Source organism: Chiloscyllium punctatum, chromosome 39, assembly GCF_047496795.1.
Source record: "Chiloscyllium punctatum isolate Juve2018m chromosome 39, sChiPun1.3, whole genome shotgun sequence".
In the NCBI taxonomy this organism is placed as follows: domain Eukaryota; kingdom Metazoa; phylum Chordata; class Chondrichthyes; order Orectolobiformes; family Hemiscylliidae; genus Chiloscyllium; species Chiloscyllium punctatum.
Genome location: NC_092777.1, coordinates 17,519,551 through 17,533,372, shown reverse-complemented (window position 1 = coordinate 17,533,372; position 13,822 = coordinate 17,519,551). Strand labels below are relative to the sequence as shown.

The window sequence follows — 13,822 nt, the reverse complement described above, 5'->3', positions numbered from 1 at the left end:
TATGATAGCAATGCAGAAGTCACCACAGTACTACCCATCCCTGACTGACCATGAGCCACCTACGTGAACCTGTCCATGAGGCAAAGTTACATCACAGGAGGGAGTTCAGGATCTGGCCCCAGCAACAGTGATAAAACTCCAAGTCAGGAAGGTGTGTAACCTGGAGAGCATGCAGATGATGGCATTTTCAGATGTAAGTAGACTTGGGTTTCACATTTTTAGTTTGATAGATTTATTTTGCTTATCATGGGCACTTATCAATCTTTTTACAATACATGTATACTGCTCATCTGACAAGGCCAAGGTGGCATTTTGTACTAAACACGTTATCTTTAAATGAAGCCATTTTGTGATGTCACATTCTAATACATTAACTTACACAACACAAAGCGAGAATGAAAGTAGACATAACCAGAGTCGATTGCAACAAAAGTGGGAGCTAAAAATGTTATAGTTGTAAAGTAAGTAATTCAGAATCAGTGGTTAATAACAATGAGGTTTCGTATTATTTCTACCAATATCCTTATACTAACTATCTGCATTTTAAAAGGGTTGTGAAAAGGTTGTGAGAATGACAGCAACAAGATACATCCAGAGTCTTATCGGAGACTGTCCTTGAGTCTTACAGCTACAGGCTCTTGAATGGACGCCTGTTTCTTTTGAGATAAGGTAAACGTTCCAAAACACTCCATTGTTTTAATGTTTAAGGCAAGGTACACACTTAAATAGCTTCAGATTACAAATTAATTATAAAAAAACTTTTAATTAAGGGGTGCAGTATGGTAAACACAGATTTAGAGACAAAATGGCGAAGAAAGTTCTGAAAACCATTTTCTCAAGTACACCATATATCCTGTGGACACTTGGAGGTATACCCCATCGCAAGTCGGATTAAAATTCCAGTTTCCTGCAAGTATGAGTGGTTGATCTCAGGACAGATACTGTCAGTCAGTTTTCTGTCAGGGTAAAATCTAGTTGAGGGTGCTTGATCTTAGGGGACAGAAAGATTTTCTGTCAATGAACTTGTTTCTGCATTTTCCATTCAGCTTGAAGTCTATTTTGTGTCTTCAATAGTGTAATATTATGTGCCCTTATCCAAAGCAAAACTAACCAAATTTCTTTGTGTACAGCATATTGTTTTATTCTGTTTATATCTAATAAACGACTCATTAACTCAGTGCCTAAGACTCTGACTGATGATTATATTCCTGTTGTACCTCTGACCTGCTCTTGAAACAACTTATATAGCCAATTCAGTTAAGCTTCTGGTCAATGCTCACCTCAGGATGTCGATGGTGAGGGATTTGATTATGGTACTGTCATCAAATAGTAAGGGGAGATGGCTAGATGCCTTTTGTTCAGAGAAGGTCACTTGTGAAGCAGAAGTGTTACTTGCCACTTATCAATCTAAGCATTGAATGTTGTGCAGGTCTTGCAGCAGCCTGGCTTCAATAACTGAGGAATTGCAAATACATCTGAACACTGCAATTATCAATAAACATCCCCACTTTTATGACAGACGGAAAGTTATTAATGAAGCAACTGATTCCTGTCACTATCCTGAAAGACTGCTGAAGCAGAAATGATTTGTCTTCAATATTCACAATCATTTTCCTTTATGTGTGTTATGCTTCTAGCCAATGGAGACTTCCCTCTGATTTACCAATAACTTTTCCTGGGGCTTCCTCAAGCCTCATCTGGTTAAATGCTGACTGAGGTCAACGGCAATCATTCTCACCTCACTTCTGGGATTTTACACTTTTGTTCATTTCTAGACTGAGGCTTTAATGAGGTCCAGAGCCCAGTTATCTGGACAGAACCCCAAACTGAACACCAGTGAACAGTTTATTGCTGAGTAAGTGCTGCTTCATGGTACTGTCGACAGCATCATCCATTGTTTTGCAGGGAATTGAAAGTAGACCGCTGAGGTGATAACTGGCCAGATTAAAATTGTCTCCCTTTCTTGGGCTATTTTCCACATTGTCAGTTAGATGGCTTTTTCCAGTTGAGCTGGAGCAGTTTGTCTAGGAGCATGGCAGATTCCAAAGCACAAGTCTTCAGCACTACAGCCAGAATGTTGTGGTCCCATTGCCTTCAGCCACTTCTTGATACCACATGGAGTGAATGGAATTGGCTAGAGACTTGCCTTTGTGATGCTGAGGAACTCAGGAGGAAGCCAAGATGGAGCACCCACTCAGCTCGACCAACTAAAACTAACTGAAACACCTATGATGTTTTAAATAAAAAGCCTCCCCCAAAGGCTTGTTATTATTGTACGTGACAGTTAAAGGGTTGTCTTGGCTTCAGAAGTTGAGCTAAAGTGTCATCTTCTGTCGGAAGCTATTTCTTCCATCAAGAAGCCAGGGCGTATAACCAAAATCCCTCTCAGAAGGTGCCCTGGCTGACTGGAATTCCATCTTTGTTTGGTTCAGAGAGGGGATGTTGAATGTTGGAGGTTCTCTGGCACACAAACCATATCTGCCAGCACAAGTCTGCTCATTTCCAAAACCGTGCCCGGTAACTGCAACCTTTCCACCATTATTGGTTGGAGTGACCACTGCATAGTTCTTGTGGGGACAAGTTTGGTTTTAAAACTGACCGTCCATTTTGATGGGCACATGTTGGCAATGCCATATAACAAAATGGATGGTCAGTTTTAAAATCAAACTTGTCCCCACAAGAACTATGCAGTGGTCACTCCTACCAATAATGGTGGAAAGGTTGCAGTTACCGGGCATGGTTTTGGAAATGAGCAGACTTGTGCTGGCAGATATGGTTTGTGTGCCAGAGAACCTCCAACATTCAACATCCCCTCCTCTCTGAACCAAACAAAGATGGAATTCCAGTCAGCCAGGGCACCTTCGGAGAGGGATTTTGGCTACATGTTCATTCTCCTGGCTTCTTGATGGAAGAAATAGCTTCTGACAGAATCCAAACACAAGATGACACTTTAGCTCAACTTCTGAAGCCAGGACAACCCCTTAACTGTCACATACAATAATAACAAGCCTTTGGGGGAGGCTTTTTATTTAAAACATCATCGGTAGTCATGGTTTTATTGAAAGACAAACTACGCAAATGCCAATATTTTCCTCTGATACATGGCGCACTCACAATCAACATATTGAACCTGGAACTTCCTGAAATTGAACAAAGGTTACCTGACATCTGAATCAGCTTCATCCTAATACAGGAGGAATGCATTATATGGCACTGAATTTACAGAAGTAAAGTCTAAAAGAGTTAATGTAACATTCAAATGCCACCATAACTGATTTACTCAAAGGCCAAGACAGTGATGAAGAAAATCAATGCATTAAGAAACCCCAAGTTTTTTTTTGTTTCAAGTGCAACAAAATAGAATACAGATAATCGAAGATTTGCTCAGAACAACAGTTCTGCGTGTCACCAAATGGAGGACTAGTGACCTGGAGAAGCAATCTCTCCAGGTGAATTTTCACACTGAAGATGATGTAGGTGCCCATATATCTTTTGGAGGCTAAATAACAAGACAAGCGTAATTGTATATCCTAAGTCAAAGGTTCATGTGGGTTTGAGCAATTCCTACAGAGTAACTTACCATTAGCCAGTCCTGTTTTCTGAATAACTTGAGAATTCTGATTCTCACTATTCGATGGGTTAAGAGGAACCTACAACAGAGCAACAAAGACTAAGTGTTCACCAAGTCTCTAACACAAAATACTTTCAGCAATATGTAAGTAGCATTTCCAATGCTGTCATCTCAATGAAACTAGAAATTAGTATTGCAAGAAATAGTATGATGGAGCTATTGCTGCTACAGTGTTTTGGCCTCACTAGGGGAGTTCTGGCACAAACCAATTTTGAATGAGTAATCTAATTGAAATCTCTCTATATTTGTGTTACTTGGAGGAAGAAGAGTAGGAGGAAAAAGAATAAATAGGATCCAGGAAGCTGAGTTACACCATATGAGGCCAGTGAATTTACTTGGAGTTATCTGAGACACAATGTATATCTATGCTTCAAGTCATCAGGGAAGCAACTGCAGAGTACTGCAAAACGATCTAGAGCCAAACCACAGACTGAACACTGCCAGTGACTGCAAGGTTCATTCACTTCTTGGCTTGCACACCATCAGACTTATTACAAGTATGCTGGATAGTTATCTGCAATAGCTCTGATAAACAGCCTCCACGTGAGAGGTCACTTTATATAGCACAAAGTGATTTTGGTAACTGAGTCACTCCACTCCTGAAGCAGAAGAAAGAAGAGAGAAGCAAAAAAGGAAAGCCCCATGTAATCTTTTACCCAAGTACATGTAGTGCTCTTACTCAAGTTTTTATTTTCTCTGTCACTTTTTTACTCTCCTTTGTCAGCCTTGTAGAAACCTATCATGAGTTCAAACCTTTCTAATGGATGCTAAGAATTTTTATCACAAACACGCTATTTTAAGTGGCAACATTCCCTTAAATTATATCTAAAATAGGATTCTCTGCTACCGTATTGGATTAGCTTCATATAATTAGACTGTGTTGCATTGCAAATTGCGTAAATATGCGGCTTCATGGTTAGCATTGCTGCCTTACAGTGCCAGGGACCCCGGTTCGATTCCAGTCTCGGGTGACTGTCTGTGTGGAGTTTGAATATTCTCCTTGTGTCTGTGTGGGTTTCCTCTGGGTGCTCCAGTTTCCTTCTACAGTCCAAAGATGTGCAGGTAAGGTGAATTAGTCATGGGAAATTGCCCATAGTGTTCAGGGATGTAGGGGTTAGGTGCATTAGTCAGGGGAAATGTGGAGTAATGGGGTAAGAGAATGGGTCTGGGTGGTTTACTCTTTGAAGGGTCGGTGTGAACTTGTTGGGCCAAATGGCCTGTTTCCACACTGAAGGGATTCTATGATTCTATGCTGATTTGAGAAAATTACCAATTACCAGTGTACTACATTTTATTAGATTTACACCAGCTTTTTAACCAAACTCAACAGGTTGTCACTGGATCACCCATTTAAATGGTTCAAGGGAATCTGGAAGCTGCTAAGATCATGACATTTGTAACAATAGCTTATTAATTTATGATATGGAGATGCCAGTGTTGGACCGGACTGGACAAAGTTAAAAATCCTACAATATCAGGTTATAGTCCAACAGGTTTATTTTGAATAACAAGCTGTTGAAGTGTTGTTCAGTAGGTGGATGCACCTACTAGAGAAGATGCAAAACTTGGCCTAGTGTTGGAACATAAGGCAGGGCAGGTGACTGGGGGAGCACTTTGGGACCAGCGATCATACCTCTATTAGTTTTAAAATAGTGATGGAAAAAGACAGACCAGATCTAAAAGTTGGAAGTTCTAAATTGGAGAAAGGCCAATTTTGACAGTATTAGGCAAGAAGTTCCATAAGCTGATTGGGGACAGATGTTCGCAGGTAAAAGGACAATTGGAAAATGGGAAGCCTTCAGAAATGAGGTAACAAGAGTCCAGAGACAGTATAAGCATGTTAGGGTGAAAGAAAAGGCTGGTAGGTGTATGTAATGCTGGATGATGACAGAAATTAAGAATTTGGTTAAAAAAAAGAAGGAAGCATATGTCAGGTATAGACAGGATAGATCAAGTGAATTCTTAAAAGAGTATAAAGGCAGTAGGAGCATACTTAAGAGGGAAATCAGGAGGGCAAAAAGGGGACATGAGATATCTTTGGCAAATAGAGTTAAGGAGAATCCAAAAGGCTTTTACAAATGCAATAAGGCAAAAGGGGAACGAAGGAGAGAATAGGGCCCTCAAGGATCAGCAAGGCATCCTCTGTATGGAGCCACAGGAGATGGGGGGAGATTATAAACGAGTATTTTCCATCAGTATTTACTGTGGAAAAGAACATGGAAGATACATAAGGGAAATAGATGGTGACATCTTGAAAAATGTCCAAATTATAGAGGAGGAAGTGCTGGATGTCTTGAAATGCATAAAAGTGGATAAATCCCCAGGACCTGATCAGGTGTACCCTAGAACTCTGTGGGAAGCTAGAGACATGATTGCTGGGCCTCTTGCTGAGATATTTGTATCATTGATTGTCACAGATGAGGTGGCGAAAGACTGGAAGTTGGCTAACGTGGTGCCACTGTTTAAGAAAGGTGGTAAGGACAAGCCAGGGAACTATAGACCAGTGAGCCTGACATTGGTGGTGGGCAAGTTGTTGGAGGGAATCCCAAGGGACAGGATGTACATTCCTTTGGAAAAGCAAGGACTGATTAGGGATAGTCAACATGGCTTTGAGCGTGGGAAATTATGTCTCACAAATTTGATTGAGTTTTTTGAAGAAGTAACAAAGAGGATTGATGAGGGCAGAGCAGTAGATGTGATCTATATGGACTTCAGTAAGACGTTCGACAAGGTTCCCCATGGGAGACTAGTTAGCAAGGTTAGATCTATGGAATACAGAGAGAACTAGCCATTTGGATACAGAACTGGCTCAAAGGTCGAAGACAGAGGGTGGTGGCTTTTCAAATTGGAGACCTGTGACCAGTGGAGTGCCACAAGGATTGATGCTGGATCCACTACATTTCATCATTTATATAAATGATTTGGATGTGAGCATAAGAGGTATAGTTAGTAAGTTTGCAGATGACACCAAAATTGGAGGTGTAGTGGACAACGAAGAAGGTTATCTTGGATTACAACAGGATCTTGATCAGTTAATTCAATGGGCTGAGGAGTGGCAGATGGATTTTAATCCAGATAAATGTGAGGTGCTGCTTTTTGGGAAAGCAAACCTTACCAGGATTTATACACTTAATGGTAAGGTCCTCATGAGTGGTGCTGAACAAAAGGTCCTTGGAGTGCAGGTTCATAGCTCCTTGAAAGTAGAATTGCAGGTAGATAGGATAGTGAAGGCGGCATTTGGTATGCTTTCCTTTATTGGTCAGAGTATGGAGTACAGGAGTTGGGAGGTCATGTTGCAGCTGTACAAGACATTGGTTAGGCCACTTTTTGAATATTACGTGCAATTCTGGTCTCTTTCCTATTGGGAGGATGTTGTGAAACTTGAAAGGGTTCAGAAAAGATTTACAAGGATGTTGCCAGGGTTGGAGGATTTGAGCTATAGGGAGAGTTTGAATAGACTAGGACTGTTTTCCCTGGAGCGTCGGAGGCTGAGGGTGACCTTATAGAGGTTTATACAATCATGAGGGGTATGGATAGGATAAATCGACAAGGTTTTTTTCCGTGGAGTGGGGGAGTCCAGAACTAGAGGGCATAGGGTTAGGGTGAGTGGGGAAAGATATAAAAGAGATCTAAGGGGCAACATTTTCACGCAGAGGGTGGTGCCGTGTGTGAATGGGCAATCAGAGGAAGTGGTGGAGGCTAGTACAATTGCAACATTTAAAAGGAATTTGGATGGGTATATGAACAGGAAGGGTTTGAAGGGATATGGGATATGGGCCAGGTGCTGGCAGGTGGGACTAGATTGGGTTAGGATATCTGGTTGGCATGGGCGAGTTGGACCGAAGGGTCTGTTTCCATGCTGTACTCTTCTGTGACTCTATGACTCTATGCGGTAGATACCTGACAAAGAAGCTGTGCTCCGACAGCTTATACTTCCAAATAAAGCTGTTGGACTATAACTCGGTGTTGTGTGATGTTTTTTAACTTTATTAATTTAAGCTGCATAGACGGACATTCACTGTAAATAAGCACAATGTGGGACTGAAGTAAATGAATACCGAATGCTGAAACCTCATTTGGATTCAATCCTGCGTCTGGCACTTTTACTCTACTACATAGTAAGCGGTATCTTAAAAAACACATGATTTCATTTTCTCTGGTGTAGTGTAACCAAGACCAGTCCATTAAATAATTTCCTCATTTCACTGTGTGATTTGGGATATTCTGTATTTATTGATATTTTATATAATTTTGTTTTGCTTCTTGCCTCTCCTGACATTTTGTAGAGTTACACATTAACAGATCCCACCATGTCCCTTTGAAGGGGCCACGGTGATGGTCAGTGTTATTCAACCTGAAAAAGCATCATAGACATGCCAAAATAGGTCTTCATCCCACGTGAACCATTTATGGAATGTTTTTGAAATTAGAAACAAGATGGTGACCAATTCTCTTCCCTGCCCATTCTGGAGGAATGTCAGCCAACAGCAATGCCTAAAATCAGCTAAACTCTATAGACTAGGACCTGAAACAGAGACTTAACATAGTTTGTAAGCAAAGAACTGAAACTAGGCTTCTGAGCCTGATTACGCTGACCTGGTTATTTAGAGCTATGGCAGTCTAAGTACACAACGATTTGGAGATGCTACCGGAATAAAGTTTAGCTCAGCTTTACATATGTTTGTCCAAATCATGTCTGAGAATTTCCAGAAAAGGGAGCAGGAGAGAAAACTGGAAAAAAAAATTATAATCCAAGTTCAGTTGACTCCAGTTTCATCTGATCTAGAAAAAGCACATTCACATACTCACCCCATCCAAATATTCAAGCTGAGGCATGAGGTAAGAGACTTCCATGAGGTGCCTGGGGAATTCATTAATAATAATGTTAATTGTTGGCATGGGGTAAAATGTTTGCAACATCATTAAGACAATGTAAAATGCAATACTAAATCTGGTATCAATTAAAAATAAAAATATTGCAGTAGATCATATAGGCTGTTGAGTCTGCTACACTGTTCAGTAGGGTCATGAGTGGAACTTCTAAATCCATTCAACTTTCCCATCCTAAAATCAAACACTCCGATTCACTTCATGTCCAAATACCATCAATGGATCTATGTCTTGAATTAACAACTGAGTATCCTCAGGCCTCTGAGGCAGAGAATTCCAGAGATTCACAGCACTTTGAGTAGGGAAATATCTCATCTCTATCTTAAAGAGACAGCACCTAATCCTGAGACTACCATCCTTGAAAGTTGTGTTACAGGTAGACAGGGTGGTGAAGACGACATTTGGACGCTTGTCTTTTTCAGTTAACAGCATGGAGTTGGGACATCATGTTAAGGCTGATCAAGACATTGGTGAGGCCACATTTAGAGTTCTGTGTACAACTCTGGTCATCCTGCAACAAGAAAGATGTTATTAAACTGGAAAGGGTGCAAAAACTATTTACAAGGATGTTTCCAAGACTGGAGAGTTTGAGTTATGGGAGAGGCTGGATAAGCTAGGAATTTTCTTTCCCCTGGAACATTGGAGGCTGAGGTGTGACCTTCTCGAGTTTTATAAATTATGAGGGCCAAAGATAAGGTGAATAGTCAAGGTTTTTTTGCCAGGGTTGGGTAGTCCAAAACTAGAGGGCATAAGTTTAAGGTGAGAAGAGAAAGTGGGGCAACCTATTCGCACAGGGTGGGTGGCTTGTATGAAATGAGCTGCCAGAGGAATTGATAGAAGTGGGTACAATTACAACATTTAAAAGGCATTTGGACAGGTGCATGGATAGGAAAGATTCAGAGGGATATGGGCCAAATACAGGAAAATGGAACTAATTCAATTTAGGAAAACTGGTCATCATTGATGAGTTTCTGTGCTGTATGACTCCATCCCAAGTTCTGGATTTTCCAATCAGGATGAAAGCTGTCTCTCAGCATCTACTCTACAAAGACCTCTAAGGATGTTATACAGTTCAATAATATCACTGCTCATTTGACTCTCCAACGAATATAAGCACATTTTACTCAGTGCACAGAATGAACATAGTTTCCATTAGGTTAATATGAAATTAGGATCCCCTTTTAAGGGAAACGATATCTGTCAGTGCACTGACTCTATCACAATCCTTCATGATGCTGAACACCTTTACTAAATCACCACAAACTCAGCTTCTTGGGTCTCTCTATATCATTTAATATAAAAATATTGCAATTGTCGATGCTAAGAGACTGTGACCTGGATAGTTCATATATATTAGAAACCTAATGCATTCCCACCTACTCAAAAGGCTAGGGTACAATTTTCCAATTGCTGATAGGACTCTGGTAACTTCCCCAAGTAACCATGCTTGACTTGGCTGGGGTGTTTCAAGTGAAAAGTCGACAATCGGCTAAGAAGTTGGACAAAAATTTATTTACAGACTAAATCAGCTGTCGAATGGCATCTCTAGACTGCCTTTCTGGGTGACTCAGAGTATACTACATTCTTTTATTATATATTGTTTACACATTTTAACAACTAATTAATATGGTCAAGAAAAGCAGTGACCCTAATACTGACCCCTCTAAATCCCACTGTATACATTATTCAAGAGCAAAATCAACAATTCACCACCACCTTTTTCCCATCACCTAGCCAACCTCACATTGATGCCACCATTATCCCTTTAATTTTGCTGGCAAACCTATTTTGCGGCACTTTGTCAGATACAATTTGGAAGTCCACATTCACCACGTTGACCCTCTTTTTTTCTCTTCTCAAAAAACAGCAAATAAGTTAGTTCGGAAAAAAAATGACCTTAACAAATCCGTGCTGCCTTTCTTAAATAAACATAGAATTATTAGTAGTGGAGAATTGCTAAAAAAAAATTAGAAGCAGGAATTTATATGAGCTGTATCTGGAAAGTGGGAGACTATGAACAAATTAAAATCAGACTTCTTTTCTTCAATACTTTGTCAGTTAATACAAGTCTTACAAATATATAGTTCTCACATGGTTTCATCCTCCTCTGATGTCTCAGCTATGTTGCCAATTAAATTCAGTTCCACTAGGTGGAAGCACCGCGTCAGAGATTTCTTGAAGAAAAGAATATTGACATAATAAGTTCTTGAACTCAACCGTTCACAGAACAGCTGCAATTAACATTTTTCTGAAAGGTCAAACATTATTTTCATTAGATAGGCATGCTGATCTACATTATATGGTATGTAACACTCAAATGATCATAAATTACCAGTTTGTTCTCAATATCGTAGAAAATACAAACTAATAAATCAATGAACTACTGTTCTCTTGGTAATTTGATTGTACAGAGATTGAGAATTGCTTTAAAAAGGGCAATTTTCCAAGGAATTTTGTTTTGTACTCATCAGGACAATTCGCAAGAATAGGAGAAAGTGAAGACGGCAGATGCTGGAGGTGAGAGTCGAAAAGTATGGCACTGAAAAAGCTCAGCAGATCAGGCAGCATCCAAGGTACAGGAGAATTGGTGTTTCAGGCATGAGCTCTTCATCAGGAATGTATCAAAGTAAAGAGAAAACAATATGTATACTGTATGAAACAAGTCATTATTTGGAGATGCTGGTGTTGGACTGAGGTGTACAAAGTTAAAAATCACACAACACCAGATTATAGACCAACAGGTTTAATTGGAAGCACTAGCTTTCGGAGCGACGCTCCTTTATCAGGTGGGGTTGTCCGTGCTCCAAAAGCTCGTGCTTCCAATTAAACCTGTTGGACTATAACCTGGTGTTGTGTGATTTTTAACTTTGTATGAAACAAGCGTTGATTGGTTGACAATTGAACTCTGGTGGAGGTATTGTCATGAAGAATGCACCAGTTAATGATTAAACTGATAGTGCACTCTTCTCCCAAACAATATAAATGTTGTTTTTCCTTAATATTGGTAATTCTAGAAAAGTGCAAGATGACAAGTATGAACAAAATTTTTCTTTCATCAGCAAAATCAAAGTCCTATTTATCACTCAGGCAACCATTCTGTACGTTTATGAAACAATTAAACTTACTAGACCCTCCCTGACGTCAATGTCATTTTTGACTACATTAAGAACTTCGAGGTTAGGGAATTGTTGAGCAAAGCTGCTAACAGACTTCAGCTGGTTATCAGCAAGATTCAATTCCTGCAAAGAACTGAGAAACACCAACTGTGAGCATAATAAAAATAGTAGCTGGAAGACTGAGAAATCACAGGAAGGATAATGTGCCTCCTTATGTACATCATCAAATTAACAGCTATCAACACACTGAAATGAGTTTTGAATTTTAATCATGTAATACCTTTTTAGTTAACAAAATGCTATTTTCAAAAGTCATTTAGAAGGTTGTAATATTGTGATATTACCCTGCTGGAAGAGAAAGCAATACCAAGAGAATTATGATTATGTTGATCAACATCAGACAATAATGCCCTCTCACAGTGTATTCACACTCCAAGAAAAGGTCGAAGTGGCAACACCATTCACAACAATATATCTTCAACTGGAAAAAGCAAAGGAAAACATAGGTAAGAAAGAAAGATTTCTGAAGGCCTGCTGGCTAGTTATGACATCAGAACAATATTCCATAAAGATAACATTTGCAGGAATACCTCTTGATTAAAATAAAGCCAAATGTGTATTCAATATCTCTTAATTAAAATTGAGCTAATTAATGTGTTATTCATTCAAACAGTACAATCCACCTCAAACACTCATCTGGGTTTGTGCTTTGTGGGCAGGGAACAGGAGCAAGTATTTTTGGGTCTCAAACCCACCCTCAGGGGAACAGGAATTTTGACCATGCCATCTCCTTAACTAGCTTATGGCAGGTTAGCAGCAGCATGTGAGGGGCTCTTGTTACATAGTGGTAGCGTCTCTGCCTCTGAACCAGGAGACCTGGGTTCAAGATCCACCTACTCCAGGGGTCTGGAATAACATCTCTGAGAAGGCGATTAGAAAATATCTAGAAGTAGGGATTTTGAAGTGGGAGGGCTGATCTGAGGCCTCCTGATTTCAAAGCAGCTGCAGTGATTCGACGTGACGATGCACTATCAACAACATTTTTTAAAAATTCAAATAAAAACAGAAGCAGCAGCTGGGTCACTACTGCTGAGAGAAGCGCGAGGAGAGAAATCCATCTGACTGCCCATGCACCCAAGTGGGCAGGGAAGGCGTGTAAGCATGCCTGTGTCCCAGGCCTCATTGGCCTGCCTCTTGGTGCTCATCCCCAACACAACTAAACTGTCCCATCACATCATGAAATTCGAGGCTAGCTGGAAAGTCCTTTAACTATGTTTTGATCTTGGCAGGGTCCAAGACCCCTTCCCACTCTATCTGCAGTTTCCTTTAACCCAAAGGATACTTGATCCCAGTAAATCAAATTTCAGTGTAGGACATAGCAAGCTCCCTGCAAGGAGCAAACTGGAAAAAGAAATTAAAATTTGTGCATCTTGTTGTGACCTTGGCATCTCGAAGTTCTTTACAAACAATGGATTTTTTTCTCAAGTGCTGCTGTTGTTGTAACACATAGAAAAGCAACTGCTGAATTCAGCAAGGCAAGATTCCAGAATCACCAAATGATTAGATAATCTATAGCATTCTCTGGAGGGAAAAATGTTGTCCAGAACACTGGATAGGGTGCTGTGGGAATTGTTGCGTTGACTGAGCAGGAAGAGGTTTTTGTCTTATCCAAAACACTGCTGCATTCTCTCAGTACTCTTGGTGACAGTGCAGGTTAAGAACTTAGATCCATTGTGGATCTTCTGATGCTGAAATGTAACCCAGGCCCCCCCACTGCATCAGGCTACTGTGATCCCCATAAATTCTTGTCAGCACCTCAAAGATCTGCAGCAGACTTATTTGACCAACTGCACCACTTTCCAGCATTTCCCATGCAAATGTTCCATCAGGAGTAGCGTCTACTCATGTAAAGGTGCTTAGACGCCACAATCAGACCAGCTTCTAATCGGCTGTTTCAGTTGTCCTTTGAACCTTCCTACTTATTGGCAAGTAAAATAACTCACCAGAAATGCCATGTCCTTCCTCCACGGTGTGAAGAGAATGCATATGGGGAGCCTTTGCCTAGTTTTGGTCTAAAGCTCCAGTTTCATCTGCAGAAATCTAAGCTTCCAATGATCTTGGAACAGCTTCAGCCTTCTTCATGGTCATTTTCAACTCCTCAAACATATGCTACCATCTCAGCCAG

General features: G+C 40.3%; 1 protein-coding gene across 3 annotated transcripts in view; it reads right to left on the bottom strand.

Annotated features, from left to right (window-relative positions):
* LOC140463844 (uncharacterized) overlaps nucleotides 1-13,822 on the bottom strand; it is a 71,181-nt gene that overhangs the window by 16,206 nt on the left and 41,153 nt on the right. Inside the window, exons 9-13 of one of the 3 annotated variants that reach the window (XM_072558243.1) lie at nucleotides 11,982-12,118; nucleotides 11,647-11,770; nucleotides 10,613-10,695; nucleotides 8,441-8,492; nucleotides 3,581-3,650 (exon numbers count right to left, since the gene is read on the bottom strand). In XM_072558243.1, the coding sequence (XP_072414344.1) occupies nucleotides 3,581-3,650; nucleotides 8,441-8,492; nucleotides 10,613-10,695; nucleotides 11,647-11,770; nucleotides 11,982-12,118 (466 nt within the window). The remainder of the gene's footprint in view (nucleotides 1-3,580; nucleotides 3,651-8,440; nucleotides 8,493-10,612; nucleotides 10,696-11,646; nucleotides 11,771-11,981; nucleotides 12,119-13,822) is intronic. The other 2 variants (XM_072558244.1, XM_072558245.1) reach the window with 2 other exon arrangements.